At 40.9% G+C, this 15,782-nt stretch overlaps 1 protein-coding gene across 4 annotated transcripts in view; it reads left to right on the top strand.

Annotated features, from left to right (window-relative positions):
- Positions 1-12,610, top strand: part of APP (amyloid beta precursor protein) — a 202,068-nt gene extending 189,458 nt beyond the window's left edge. For all 4 annotated transcript variants that reach the window (XM_074536151.1, XM_074536150.1, XM_074536153.1 and 1 more), the window contains 3 exons: positions 5,996-6,096; positions 9,550-9,696; positions 11,369-12,610. In XM_074536151.1, the coding sequence (XP_074392252.1) occupies positions 5,996-6,096; positions 9,550-9,696; positions 11,369-11,470 (350 nt within the window). In that variant the 3' untranslated portion in view covers positions 11,471-12,610. The remainder of the gene's footprint in view (positions 1-5,995; positions 6,097-9,549; positions 9,697-11,368) is intronic.
- The last annotated feature ends 3,172 nt before the right edge of the window (positions 12,611-15,782 follow it).

Consider the following 15,782-nt stretch of genomic DNA (forward strand, 5'->3'; position numbering starts at 1 on the left):
CTTGCAGATTTAATTTTTAACTCTGGATGTGACCTCAGGCACAGCTAACACTCTTCTGTCTGTGCAGAACAATATCACAAAACCTTTCTAGCTGTTTATATAACCATAGACAAAGTAATTTTGGTAGATAATGTCCATCTAATTATCCTTGGTGGCATTCACTGTAACCTCTCTTTTTAGACTTCTGAAAGCATAAATATATTTACACAAGCACAGAAGCTCATCAGTGTTAGTATAGAGTGTTCCCCAAAGCAGCTACTTGGTTTTTAATTTCATATTATTTCATATATATAGTAGTTTTTCACTCCATATGATTTTTTTTTCCCATTAGGGCAAGGAGAACTTGGGGTTTCATGCTGTCCATTTTTTGATGCTTGGAAATGTATGTGTGCACACATGCATGTGTACACATGCATATATAAAAGCAGTTAATATTGTTAATTAAAAGCAATATCAATAAAAAGCCCGTCATAGTTAGCTCATTTTGTTGCATTTCACTATAAGCTTTTAAAAAAGCCCATGTTTTTTATAACAAAAGAATTTTGTCAGTTTTTTTAAGGAGCTGTGAGTTAATGTATTTTTCAGCTGTATTGAAACATTTTTAAATTGAAGTGATTAGGACTGCAGCTCCCTAAAGGTGGTATGTAATTCAAAAGAAAACTGGTTGCAGTGATCATTATTTGTGAATTTGCAATGAGGCTGTTGCTCTCACTTTTCATGTTGTATATTGGCTTTTGTGTTTGGGTTGTGTGTTTTAGAATTGGTAATGGAAAAAAACATAATTTTGTCCGAGGTCAGGATTAAAGTTCTTGTCAGAGAGAGAACTGTTCTTTGTGTGCTTGTCTTCAGTGCAAGGGTGAAGAGGTGTTAGGAATCCCTTGTCTGTTTGCATCTCACCTCTGATCAAAGTTTTAGAAAGACCCTGAAGTTTTTCCTGCTGCAGTTACTACCCTTGAAAAGCATATCTTTGATTTTAGCTTGCAAGTCTAAATGTGTGGTCACTAGGACAGCAAAGTGAATGAACTGTTAATAGAATATCTTCAACAAAAAGTCTCAATTCTATAATTGTGGAAAGATGTGTGTAACCCCAGGTATATTTTTATCTCATACCAGGTATTTAATTGATTCCAGTGCAATGTCATAGTTCTCCTTACTATATAATCAGTTAATTGCAGAAGATGAGCAGTTTACCCTAGTTGAATTCTTTTTCCTCGCTTGTAAGGGAGGTAGAAGGTAGGGAAAATTTGCTATCAGGTTTGTTAGTGCAACAGCTATAAAAAAAAGATTTCTCTGTTTCTGTCCTTTTTCTGGTGCAAATTGCCAAAAACAAGTTTCAGTAAGTCTTAACATCATTAACTTCCTAATATCAGATCCTGCCTTGTGTTCAGATTCCATGGCATTTTTGTGTTGCCTTGGTTACTTGGCCCAAACAAATAGATTTCTGCCTAATCCCAAGGCAAAAACTCATTGTTTAACCTGCTCTGTGCTGAAAGCATGGCTCCCATGCCATTGTTTGATTGAAATTGTCAAAAGCAGAAGTGCTCATGTCCATTTTCCTACCTCTAGCAGTGGTACAAACAGAGTATGTACAGATTTCACCTCTGTCTTATACCCCAGCACATCCAGTGAGCATTTGCTAGGTTCTAGGACTGAAAACTGTATTTTCGCCATTGTGCTTAATGACCCTGAAGGAACCTTTCTTTGCATTTGTTCATTTGTATTTTGAACATCCTCATGATTTGTGCCACTGAGTTCCACAGTCCAATTTTGCATTGTAAAGAATTATATATATATAAATATATATATGTACACACACTTTCTTGTGTTACTTTTCAATCTGCTGTATCACAGCCATGTTAGTGTCCCATATTTCTTAAGAGAATAATGAATGACCATTTCCTGTAGACTTTCCCCTTATTTCCCCTTGTCATTCACAGTCTCACACTCTGTTGTGTTTCACCTCATTTGCCTCCTCTAGTGTGAGGACTCACGATTTCAGTCCTTCAGGTACAAAAGCCATTCCATACCTGTGATCATCTGTGTCTCTCTGCATTATATCTTTTTAATTCTTCTGCCTTTGTGTGAGGTGAGGTGACCAGAGCAAACAGCCAGATTTAACATGAGGATGCATCCTATATACAGTGGTGTAAAAATTTTTTCTATTTTCTCATAATTGCTCCTACCTTTCTCTTTGCCTTTTTGACTGCTACTGAGCCCACAGAGTTACCCACTGTGACTGCAAGGTGTCTGTCCCAGGTGGAACAGAGCTAAATTAAAGTCTTTATATGTGTAGTTAGGGCTGTGTAGCCCCACAAGCACCACTTTGCATTATATCAACACTAAATATAATTTCCCTTTTATTGTGCTCTTGGAATTTGTAAGATCCTTCTGCAGTTCTTTGCACCTGGTTTTACTTTGACTATCCTCTTTTTTTTCTTGAATTTTTTGTCAGTAAACTTTGTCATTTCCCTGTTCACTCTCCTATCCAGATCACTTTGCAAAGAGCACAGCACAGATCCTTTTGGGACCACTGTAATATTCCTCCATTGTAAAAACAGATGTGTACTTGCACTTCATTTCCTTTCTCTTAGTTATGGAAAGTCATGTAGGACTTTCCCTTCTAATCCTTGGCTCTTAGCTTCTGCCAGAGCTTTGATCAGGGACCTTCTCAAAAGCTTTTTGGAAATCCAGATTCACTCCAAGCAGAATCCCTGTTTCCCATGTGATTCCTAACTCTTCCAATGACCTCTAAGAGTTTGGGAGGTAGGACTTGCCTCAACAAAAGACAAGCAGATTCTTCACTGATTTACCTTATATGTGTGTGGATATGTTCTAATCAATATTTATGGCTTCAGGGGATTTGGCAGCTGTAGCAGTCAAGTTGTACAGTTCCTCAGGCCTTTGCCTTGGTGGAATCTCCACGTGGTGCTTTTGCCAGGCTATCTGCAAGGGCAGTGAGTGTGGCCATGGACAGTGGGGAGCAGCCGGGAGCAGCCACCTCTTCAGCTCTGCAACCAAGGACAGTAAAACAAGGCCTGGGAAAGCCCTTTCCCCCCAGCTACTGCACTGGTATTCCACTAATGTAATTTTCTCCCTTCCCTTTTAATCCTAAAACCAAAAAGGCTCGAGGGGTTGACAGGTTGAACTTCCTTGTTCTCCTTTGTTGTGGTCTGCTCTAATCATAGAGGAGCAAAGAGAACTAACTCTCTGAATAAAATGGAACCAACCTGGATGTTTGAATAATCCCCAAAATGCAATTAAAACCAAAAGGGGTTAGATGTTGATACGAAAAAGAAAAGATATCTTTTATTTAATGGTAAGAGAGGCAAAGAGAAAGAAAGGGAAAAGAAAAGAGATAAAGAAATAGAAATGAGGGGTAGGGGGAGGGAGGACAGGGAGAATGGCAGAGGCAGATTAAGTAGAAGCAGATCACCCCTCTGTGGGTCCCAGTGATGTCTCCTTGTTTCCCTCCATCGGGTCTTCTTGCTGGTGAGGGTCCCCTGCCAAAAAGGATAGAAGCCAGTGGATTAGTGTACTTTTGGGCATGTGGGAACACACAGGTACCTCCTTGAGGGGGCCCATTTGACACTTGTAAGACTGTGGATGTGTTGCATCACGCAGGATCCTGAGCAGAGCTCTGGTGCAGGGTCAGGGGACCCCTTTGGGGAGGGCCTTTGATGGGCCATGACACCCCCTCAGCTGTGTCCCATGGGAATGTCCCTTGGATGTGGCTTTCCAGGGCTGAGAGGCCCCATAAATGGAAGTCATAGTTGAACTTCTAATATGGAAGAAGGATGGGCCAGGCTGCCCAGTGGAGAGTGTGCGTGTCCACTGCCTCAGAGCAGAGGCTTTTTCACCATACACAGGAAACCTCTCCTCATCCTCCCTTTGGTGTAGGGGTCTGCACAAGCCTGGCAGCAGATAAGCCTGGGGCTGTGGCCTCCACCCCTGAAGGTGCTGGGCTTAATCCTCCTGTGAAAGAATTCTTCCCAAACCAAACCTGAGAACAGTGTCGCTTTATCTTACCCCAAATCAATTTACAGCCCAGGGCCTCAGTCAGAATTCTTTGGTTATATGGTTTGGCTAAGATAGGCAGTACTCTTTTGTAAAAATATTTAAGCCATAAACCATAACATTTCAGTCTCCAGTATACTTTTCCTCATTTCCCATTGGTGTAGGTGTAGGGGGTACTTTGAGATGATGCACAAAAGAGAGTAAACTGTGCTCTTAATTTGGAAAACTAGCCACAGCTGCTTCAAGAATAGAAAATTAAACCTGTTTTCAGGTACCATGTGGGCATTATTTCCTGCAGCTCCACTTCCTCCTGCATTTCTTTGACAGAATATCATTGTTTTCAGACTGTAATTCCTTAGGTACTTTACAGTTCTTGCATTTTAAAATGGTCTCCCATAAATGTCATAATATATTTGTGTCAGTACTGTTATGTAGCATCAAAAATCAGGAACTGAATAGATTTGAGGGGTTGAAGTGCTTGATTCCTTAAAAAAAAAAAAAAAGTAAGGTTGAATTTATGGTGCAGTCAGACTCTTCAGAAAAATAACCATAAATTCTTTATAGCATGAGGATGATTCTTGTTCTCTCCTTTGCATGTTTTCCTATGAAAATAAAGATGAGAACCTTGGAGTGGGTTATCTGTACAGTCCAGAGAAGGAAAATCTATTCTTGCTGGTTCATAATTCAAAAATAAACCACCACTTAATGAAAAAAGCAATTGCACATTCAAAGGCAATAAAAAAAAATTATTGGATTGAGTGCTATTTTAGGCTGTAGAGCTCATTGGCACATGGAATTCTTATGGAATTATTATTGAGAGTCCAGCTCCTGTGGAGCACAGGAGCAGTCGGTAGTGTTGAGAATTTTAAAAGAGGTTCTTCCTCTTAATCAAAACTTAAGTTCAGTGCAAGATTCTAAGAATTTAGCCCTTGGAGAGAGGAATTGGGAGTGAGGAAATGCTGAAATAAACACAAACAAGGGATATGAACTGGTTTGTTCTTACTATATTCAGAAGAGGGAGGAAATTACATCTCATAAACACCATTCTTCTGCAGTGTTTTATCTCCAAGAAATACAAATGTTGGGTACATTGGTACTGAGAAGGAAAACAATCAGCTCCATGAATATCCATACAGTCTCTCTAAGCCAGAGCCAGCTCTTCAGGATTCATAGACATAATCAGGATTCACCTCTCATTCTCCTAAGGCTATTTCCCAGGAGGAAATTTTGCCCTTCTTTCCAGCTAGACAAGTGCAGCACCTCCCTTCACACCCCTAAGAGAACAGGACTGCCAACTGTGTACGATTATAAATGCTGCAAGCTGTAGTCACTTGCTTTTCTGTGTATTTCTAACAGAGAGACAGTTATCATCTTTCAGAGAGAAGACAAGAACAGTCATTAATTCTGAGCAGTATGAAACTCTGGAAACTCCACAAACATTTTAGTAACTTGTGCATGTTTGTGGAAAAGGTACAGACTTGCAGGAAGCGAGAAAATAAGATATCTGGCATTCTCTTATTCACACCATGAGTATTTTGTTTTTTCCTCACAGCAGCCTGAGCTGAGGGAGGAGGAGGATTTTGGCCTAAAAAACAAATTTTCTTGACATTGCTAAAGAGGCTGTCAGAGCAGATCTGTATGCAGCCTGTGAGCCAATTCAGGAGGCCTCTGTTGGTCCCTCGCAGCTTTGTTCATGCAGTGTTTCATGCTGGAAGCCTTTAATGCCTGTACTAATATAGCTGCTGAGGACTAAGGATCATTTAACAGAGGAGAAACTTCACCACTAGCTCATTGTGTGTCACCTCAGTGGGACTGAAACACCAGATGTGCCTCACTTTCCTCCCTGTTCCTTTCCACATTGCATCACACCTCCTCCGTGTGAATGGCACTGCTGCCTTCTGCTCTCCAGCAATGGGGTTAAGCAGAATCTTCCTGAATCTGAGTCCTGAATATAATGAATTGTCTTTGTGGTGCAATGCAGGTTCTGGGTTGACTAACGTTAAGACAGAAGAGATCTCTGAGGTGAAGATGGATGCGGAGTTCCGGCATGACTCAGGATATGAAGTTCATCATCAAAAGCTGGTGAGTGACCAAGCAGTGCTTTCCATGCCTGCATTTTGAGATGCTGATTCAATCCTGAGCTACTGAATCACTTATGGCCATGTTTTGCTCAAGTCATGTGGACAACAAAAAGTTAGCACATGAAAAGATTATGATTTTTCTGGTTCTCTCTCCAATGAGAGTAAACCTGGAACAATGTCAGCAGAGAGGATGGAAGGTCATTGAGCCTCACATGAGAGGAAATTCCCACAGCTCCTGTCCTTGCGCTACTGTGGTATTTTTGGGGTCCCCAGGACGAAGGAGAAATTGATGAATCTGACTCCATGTTCTTAGAAGGCTAGTTTATTATTTTATGTCACTATATTATATTAAAGAATACTATACTAAAGCTATACTAAATAGAGAAAGGATACAGACAGAAGGCTTAACAAGATACTAACTAAAAACTCGTGACTCACTCCTTAGAGTCCAGCACAACCTGACAGTGATTGGTCATTAAGTGAAAACAATTCACATGAAACCAATCAAACTGTTGGATAAATAATCTCCAACCACATTCCAAAGCAGCAAAACACAGGAGAAGCAATCAGATAATCATTGCTTTCATTTTTCTCTGACACTTCTCAGCTTCCTGGGAGAAGAAATCCTGGTGAAGGGATTTTTCCAGAAGATATGACAGTGACATGCTGCCATGCCACTGGATGTGCTTATATGGAGAATACTTGTCCCACAGTCCATCTGTCTCATAGTCTCTCTGTATCATACAAGGGATACAGAGGATGGAAAATGCTGAGTTTAAAAAAAAAGAAAAAGAGTTTGAGACACATAGCATGTTGCAGCAAGAAAGAGAATGACACCATTTCAGGAGTATAGTCCTTTCCCATCAAAACAGATGGCAGTGGTGTGTGCACGGAGCATAACCTTTCACAGGAATGGCTGCTTGGGATGAAAGGAGATTCCCCACTGGCCTTAATTTTAGTTTGTGTTTGGCTGTATCTGTGTGTTTTGTTCCATCAGGTATATGAAATTATTATTAACAGGGGAAAGGCAGGTAGGAGCAAAATATTGTTCCCCATTTTGAAGTGTGCTTCTTGTGAGCATAAAAATGACAATCAAAAGCAAAAGTAGATAGGAAAAGCATCTTCTAAAAGCTTTTTTTGGTCGCTTAATAAGCAATGAAGAACCCAGACAGCAATGTTGACTATAAACCTGTTCAGTTTCTTCTTTGTAAGGGTATATTATGTGATGAGGTTTCAGTTCCATAGCTTTTAATATCCTGATATTATACTTAAAAGCTTCTTTTCCTTAATATATTTTTAAAGCTAAGTAGTGCTGAAAACCAAAATTAACATGGGACTCAAATTTGCATTTGAACTAGACAGTCACTCTGTGAAAGGATATTCTGCCATCTCTTTGATGCCAGGAACTGAGAATTGCCAATTTGATGAGTTAATCCAAAATGCATTAGCACTAATTTGGGAAAGTCTGACGTGCTTAGCTCAGATGGGTTAAACGTGCCAATGGAGCAAACCTGTGCAGGGTGCAGAGGGAAGGGATTTGCAGGGACGTGTGCTGCACACAGAAGTTACTGGTTGTCAGAGTTGTCAGCAGCACCCTTTAGTGTGGAAGTGGTTTGATACTATCCCAAGGAATTGGGTGCTGGGAACTCCCCATAGCATGGTGGCTGATGGGCATTGCAGTCCCTGCACATGGTAATCTCTGTCATGCTTAAAATGGGACTTTCTAGCTTTTCACAGTGGTTTTTGCCATACTTTTTACTGAGAGGTACAACCACTGTTAAAAAATTAGTGAGCTGTTTTCTAGGTTATCTTTTCAACTGAGACTGAGCAGGGATTCTGGTATTGCTGAGCAAACACTGGCCTGATGCTGACCAGGCCTTGCTTCCCTGCCACACACCATGGCCTGACCAGTGCCCCTCTACATTCGGCATTAATTCAAAAGCAGGGAGCAGAAAACACTTGGATCTGTGCATCCATTCTATGCCATGGTAGAATTTCCTGAAACAGTCTCCTAAGAATATTCCTTTGAATTCAGCTGCACATTGTATTTTACATGCAGACCTCTGAATTGGGTTGAAATTGCATTTATTTTCTCCTTTATGGAGGTTCACGTTTGAACTGTGCATTAGGTTGATTTTCATGGCTTGGAGAGCTTATGGCCTTCCTCTCTTGCCCATGTATATTAGCTGGGGCATTTCAGTGCTCCTGAAATGGTACAGTAACAGAATTTCAGTCCTAGGCAGGTAAAACTCAGGGAAGAAATTACTGCTTTGCACTGGTTTATGCCAACACTATCCATTGTTTGTACTTTCTAGTAAATTTTTAACTTTGCTATGACAGGTTTCTTGCTTGTGACTAGGAACAACATAAATATTTATGCTGCTTGCTTTAATACCTTTCTGACAAAGGTTGTGTTTATTAAAGAGTGCAAATGTTACACAGCTCAGTATAATTCTCGGCTGGTTTCTTGCTTCCCTCTACATTTTTGTTAAATACTTGAGATAGTCATACAATTCTGTGAATGTAATTTATTCTGCATTTTTTTTGCCCATTTTGGTTTAAAATAATAATAACAATATTATTAAAATATTGTTAAAACAATAACAACAATAATATTATTAATAATAGTAATAATAATAATAAATTACCTGCTATTGGCATGCAGACAAAAGAATTGTAATGTATGCTCAGATGTGAAGTAATCCTGTGTATTCTTTGAATATGGAACAAGGCAATGAAGGCAATCATCCATTTTTCATACCTGCTCCTGCTTATAAAAGCCAGATTTTTTATATGCATAGTAAAGCATCTTGCTGTCCTCTGTTTTGCCTTATGAGTGTATAAAATTCAGGTGGATTTTCTCTGGTTTTCACACTGCTATAACCTCCTAGGTCTCACAGAAGTACATCATGCAGATACAGCTTATTCCCTTTACCCTGCAAAATCTTGAAGTGCTCCTTTGTGGTCACTTAAATCTGTGATAGCTTTTGTTGGCTCATCTCCTTTGGTGTGAGAATTCTCTCCCAGCTGGGTGTGTGCAGGTTTCACTGTAGTTCACAGGTCCTTCTTGACTCTCTCATAGAAAAAATGCATCATAGTCCAAACAGGCCACACAGATGTAAATGTATGACCACACTCATGATAAGCATTCTGAAAATAAAAAAGGGAGCTACTATCTGAGACCTGAGTGAAGCTGAGCATGGAGCTGAGTCCCCTTTAGCACAGCACTGCTGCACCACGGGCCATACAAGTCCCAGATTGCTCCTCCCCACCTTTCAGAGCTTTGTGGCACAGCAATCAGGTTGGAGTCCAGGTTGGAGTAATTCCCAAGAGAAGCAGTGCAATTTAATTACTGATGCTTCAACAGCCTTTATACTGCTGTGGCAGCTTGGCAGGTTAGTCAAATGTTCAGTGAGCTTTTTAATAGCCATCTTCCTTTCTATTTCTTTTGTAGGTGTTCTTTGCTGAAGATGTGGGCTCAAATAAAGGTGCTGTCATTGGACTAATGGTGGGAGGTGTTGTCATAGCAACAGTGATTGTCATTACTTTGGTGATGCTGAAGAAGAAGCAGTACACATCTATTCATCATGGGGTTGTGGAGGTAAGAAAAGACTTCCAAGCACAACTGGTGTCACCTGTGCAGCAAAGGCAACACACTGCTGTATAAATATTAATTTATGAAGGAAGAAGCTGTGGTTTTAGCTGTGTTGGCATTGTTACATCCAGCAGTGTGGAATCAATTTGCTTTATTTAGTAAATGCAAGCACAATGTAAACCATGTTAAAGTGGGTGTAAAACCACAAAACTTTCTTCTGCAACTATTCCAAACCAATCACTTGATAATGTGAAAGTTCATTTTATAAGAAATTTGACAGCAGCCAATGAGAAGATACTGCACAAGAGCAAAAATCTGGTTTTACTGTTGGGAAATCATATGCCAGTTTTTTTATTTAGCTGTAATGTTTGAGACTGGCCCTCCCATAGCTTGTGCTGTGCACTGCAAGGATTTTCCCTAGAGAAGGATTTTGTTGTTCTCTGTTCTCTAAACAAGATTTTTTGTTGCCACAAACTGCTTTGGATTTATGGCTAATCTGAAACTCATCATTCTGAGAAACAAATAGTATGTAAGACTCTTATATGGGACTTGGAAGATAAAAATCTTTGTCTCTTCTCAGTCTGCCAAGGAGGTTGTGGTCAATTTATAGTAATTTAAAATATTTTCTCTATTTAATGGCTTTAAGATAAGATCTCTGTAACTAGAAAGGCTTCATTATGAGAACTGGAAGAAGTTCATGTAACTTTTCCTTCCTATTTAGTTTGCTGTGTGAGTGTCTGGTTTGCAGACAGTACTTGTGTTAGTAAGCACTTGAGACACTTGTTTTTATTTTTGTCTTTTAGAATTGGTATTTTACATTTTTGATTGAAACTGAAGTCTTGATCAAGTCCATAGTTTATGTTTAATCTTGAGTCAAATTAACCTTGCTTTGTTCTTGCTGGAGACAAACATTATTTATTCCACTGTCTGGGATTACAAAGGGTCTTAAGAATTATTTGTGTAAACCTTTGTCTTAGGCCTATGCTTGTGCATCCTTGTGTCCACACTGTGGTTATCCATGTGGTTTGAACCTTTCCAAAGAGACTTGGTCAGGAGATCACCAACAGCGTGGGGTGATTTGCACAGACAGCAACCTGTGCAGAATTTTAGACCAAGAGGCAAAAAATAGCAAACAGGAATCTCAACTTCAGCTTTTGATGTGATAGCTTTCAACCCATTTTGTAGAAAATTGAAGAAGATTTTAATATTAATCCACCAAGCTGGTAGATATCTGGATATCTGCTGCCAACAGCTGTGCCACCAGAGACTCTGCTTTGGGTGAATTTAGTAATAATGGAAAAAACAGGAACCTTGTTAGGCCAAACCCCAGATCAGACATTGAATGTAGACATACCATTATTGCAGTGTGTCTTGGTTTGAAAGACAGGTGTCTGCTAAGGAAGGCAGGAACCTCCCTCAGAAAGGAAAATGTAAACCTATTCCCTCTTTTATATATATATATATATATACACACTATAGAATATAGAATTACTATAATTTTGAAATTAGGGAGCTCTCAGGCAAAAATATGAGAAAAGGAATAACAGTTCTTTGTTAGTATGTATAAATTAAAAAAAAATCAACAACAACAAACTACAACTTAATAGAAAATGAAAAGACACAGGGTATGCTGTGAATTGAGCAGGATTGTGACCCTGGTTGTCCCCTCTCCTGACAGGTTGATGCTGCAGTGACACCAGAGGAGCGCCACCTTTCCAAGATGCAGCAGAATGGCTACGAAAATCCCACATACAAGTTCTTTGAACAGATGCAGAACTAGGACATCATAGCAGCCTCATGAGTTGAATGGAAGAGTAATTGCTTCACTGCCCATTGGTGTTCAGTTATAATGTGGAAAGAAAGAAAAACACTCTGCTTTATTATTTACTCATTCTCGCCTTTTGACAGCTGTGCTGTAACACAAGTAGATGCCTGAACTTGAATTAATAAAATTGGTAATGTATTTTCTCTCTCTTTCTCTTTACATTTCAGTCTTTACACTACATTATTAATGAATGTTTTTTGTGTACTGTAAAGAGGTTAGCTGTATTTAACTAGTGCATGGATAGATTCTCTTTCCCAATTATTTATCATGTAGCTCCTTAGCCAGTTGTATATTATTCTTGTGATTTGTGACAAAAATTAGGTCCTAGTTGAAACATGCTTTAAGAATTGATGGGGGATGCTTTCTGTGTCTGTGGGGTTTAGCTGCTTCTCTTTGCTGAGCATTTTTTTCTGATCACTATGCATTTTAAAGTAAACCAACATTTTTTAAAAGTATTTCAGACAGAGTTATTGAAATTCTTTTTCTCTGCAACTGCATTTTATTGTACGGATTGTTGCTCCTGCTGTATTAGTGATGTAGAAATCATGAAAATACACATTTGTTTTGTTGTGCCTGTTTTATGTGCACACTTTAGGCATTGAAAGGTAAACTTTATTTTCTTTTCCATGTATCTTTTTGATCTTAAAAAAATTATTAAAAAGAGTCCCTGTTAATTGTGAGCACTTCTGGGGGACGAAGTGCCTGCTGGCCAAAAGTTAACAGGGGTCCTCTGCAGGATGATTGTACAGAGCCATTGCTTATGAATTGATAGCTTTCTACACTGTGTTACATAAATAAATTAAGAAAAGAATGTGTGGGCAAGAGTTTTCTTTGGAGGCAGAAAACAAGAGTTCTGAAAGCCATTTAAACAGAATTCAAGGGTGTTCACCCTGAGAGAGAGCTGGGATCCTACAGAGATTGCGGCACCGGCATTGGACTGGAGCAGAAGGAAGGCAGCAGTGAGACAGGGCAGGAAGTGGGAAGCGCCATCTTTGGCACAGCTACCCTCTGAGATGTCTTTTCCTTTTTTTCCTTTTCTTTTACTTTCAGTTTGTATAACAGTGTTTTAATGTAAATAAATACATTCCTGGAGGAGCCCTGTTGTGGTAGTGTGTTTCTGTGCCAACCAGCCACCCTTGCTCATGCAGAGGAGCATGGCATGGATGCCTAACCCACCTCCCACTTTCCTGGCCATCCCCTGGTGGGATTTACCAGCAAGTTCTTCCCTCTTCTTCCCCCACCTCTGCTGGCTTTCTGGTAAGATCTGTGCCTTGCAATGTGCTATCTACTGGTGAAGGTGAGGAGGAGCCTCCCTGACTGCACCCAGCTTGGTTCTGCTGCCTCACAGCAAGTGCCCAGGAGGGTGGAGCAGCAGCACCAGGAATTTTTTTCTGCAGGAAGAGGGCAAAGCCATTGGTGAGCTGGGATGCATAACCCCCAGCCCAGCATGTTCTCTCCATTGCCTGAGAGCTTCCTTCAGCTCCTGACCCTCCAGGAGCACTCCTGTGGCTCAGGGAGAGCACAGTAACGTGCCACAGGGTGAGTGAGTTACTCATCTCTCCTGCCAAGAGAGATGAGACCACAGTCAGTGAGTGCACCTGCACCTCAAGAGAGCTTTTACACCCAGTCCAAAATAAGGACTTCTCTGTTCAAACTTGGAAATGGGTTCTGGAATAAAACTGGAGGAGTGTGTTTGTGAGAAAAAAGTGAATTGCTGTTTCTCTACAGTGAATGAGTTAGATAAAGCAGGACTGAAGGAAGAACTAGGAGCAGAATAAAGACAGCATGATCTCTTCAGGAAAAGCCTCTTGTAACTCAGTTTGTGTGCAAGCCATGGCAGCCTATTGTTCAGCATCACTGGCAGCTTTTGTCTCAGCAAGCAAGATGAGGCCTGGCTGCAGTGGGGCTGCACAGCTCAGGCAAATGGCTGAGTCGCTCTCAGCTTCAACTAGGAGAAGATAATAGTTTCCAGTCCATTGCTTACTAGTCCTTCCCCATCCGTGGTCTTACACAAAACCTCACCTGTTCAGGTAATTCACCTGGCCATGCTGCCAGACTGGCCAGGAGGGATGTTTAGTCATTGAGGGAACAGCCAGGTCAGGGAGTTTCAGAAGCCATCTGTGGAGATTCAGGATGATGAGGTGGCACCCACTACTCTGAACCAGTAGTGGGAAAAACTTCAGAGCTTCCCATTGCCTGTTACCAAGCAAGTGTTTATTGCCTTTGCTCTTTCATCTCTGCTGTGTCAAGGGAATTCATCTCAAGGGATCAGAACACTGGAAGTGGTTGGTGTTATTTGCAGGCCTTGGAGTACCAGTGTGTTACAAAGAGCTTACAAAATACCCTCAGAGGATTTACCTTCTCCAGTTATAAAACTGAACTGGCTGGACCAGAATAATGTGTGATGATAAGCAGAGGCTTTCAGGCCCCACGCTGCTTAAAAACAAACAAAAAAATTCTTCTACAACTATTTAGGTTTAAGCTTGTGTCTATTTGTGTAGTCTTGTTATATAGGTCACACGTACCACCTCAAAAGGAATATATAAGACTGTTCTGTGCACATGTCCAGTGTCATGGAAGATGATCCCACTTCAGGGGGAAGGCAGGATGTAATTCAATTTAGCCCAGTCTCATTAAAGAGGGATTATCAAAATTCCTTTGAGAGGAAGCTGGAGTAATCCATAAGATACAGAGAACCACTGGCCTTTAGAGCAAATTTCATTTATAATACCATAATCCCATGCAATCCCAGTTATAGAAAAATGCAATTGCTTTGAACACCAATTCCCAGACAATCAAGTCTCCTGGTGTGGAGTTATGTGTCCAGTGAGATGCTGGTGCTGCTCTTGCTCCTTGTGCATGAGCTGTTAATAAATTGCTGGTTTATGCACTGATTAAGTGATCAGGTTTTATGATTCCCTCCACACACACTCTCCTGAAAGAAAGGCAATAAATGCATGCCATGACGTGCACAGAAAGCACAAGGTGTGAACAAAGTACCCAAAATTTCAAGAGAAACGCTCCCACAACTGCTCCAACTCTGGAAGCTGATGTTCCCAGGTAAAAGTGGCAGCATCCTGCCTATTTCTAGCCATGCAAGCTCTTTATGGTGGAAAGATTATATTAGGTATGAACAAACACAAAGTGGAAAAGCTCACTGAGGACAGCAGCTGAATGCCTTGCTTCCAAGTGTGGCATTGACTTGGTATCACCCTCCTCAGCAATAAACCAGGCAGGGCCACTGCATGCACCTGTAGGCTGGAAACAAAATTCTATTCTCCAGCCCTGAGGAAATTACTCTTGGAGGGGTGGGGGAATAAATAAAAAAAAAAAAATCCCAGTCTGTTGATTTGATCTATTACATGGGAGAAGTTTTCTAGCCTGTCCATTCCAACAGAATATGGTTAGAGAGTGTTTGCACTGCAGGTTCATCAGCAGAGCTGGTGAGGGTGGTGGTCTCCAACACAAGCCAGAGTGGTGCCAGCAGGGATGGGAGCCATTCCAAACCTCCCCAGCCCTTGGGGTGTGCTGGAGGTCTGGCTTTGGCTGGCTTGTGTTGGCTTGCTCAGGTTAATGAGTCCCAGGTGCAAGGTGAAGCTTCAGGCATTTTCAGGTACATCGTGAAAAAATGTGCCGTGCTCTGCATTCAGTGTCTGCCTCCAAATCCGACTGGAGAACCAACACTTGGGCACAGGGTTTAGGGGTGACTGTGGGGGTGGGTTCACAGTTGTACAAAGGATCTTGAGGATGTCTTTCCAACCTTGATGATGCTGGGCTTCTCTGACTACGTGGTTATCTAGGAAAAGCAAACAAGGCTTTGTGTTGCCTTTTGCAGACAGCACCTCACCGCAGCTGTATTTTCCTCCAGGTCTCCTGTGATCTTTGCACAGCTCCAAAGTCTCCATCCTCAGGGTCTCTGCACTTACCAAAGTAATTTTTGAGGGCCTTCACTGTGTGCCCAAATGGCTCATTTTTATTGTTTAAACTAATGGATTTTGTGGGCAGTTCAAGTGCCTCCAGGCAGCGTGCATGAAAACACCCTAATGACACATAAGAACAGGTTACAAATAACACTGTCTGCTTCTATTTCTCTGCACTTTTTTCCATCACTTGAAAATGAGTGGCTCAGTTAAGTCAGGCTACAATGGCTCTTCTCTCTCGTTGCTTTCCAGCAATTATATATTCCTCCTCCTTCCTACAAGAAGCAAGCACTGAATATTTCCCACAGCTTTCTACAGTCCTGCAAAATTTATTTGGCTGACTATAC

The sequence above is a fragment of the Zonotrichia albicollis genome, chromosome 2 (assembly GCF_047830755.1).
Source record: "Zonotrichia albicollis isolate bZonAlb1 chromosome 2, bZonAlb1.hap1, whole genome shotgun sequence".
Lineage (NCBI taxonomy): Eukaryota > Metazoa > Chordata > Aves > Passeriformes > Passerellidae > Zonotrichia > Zonotrichia albicollis.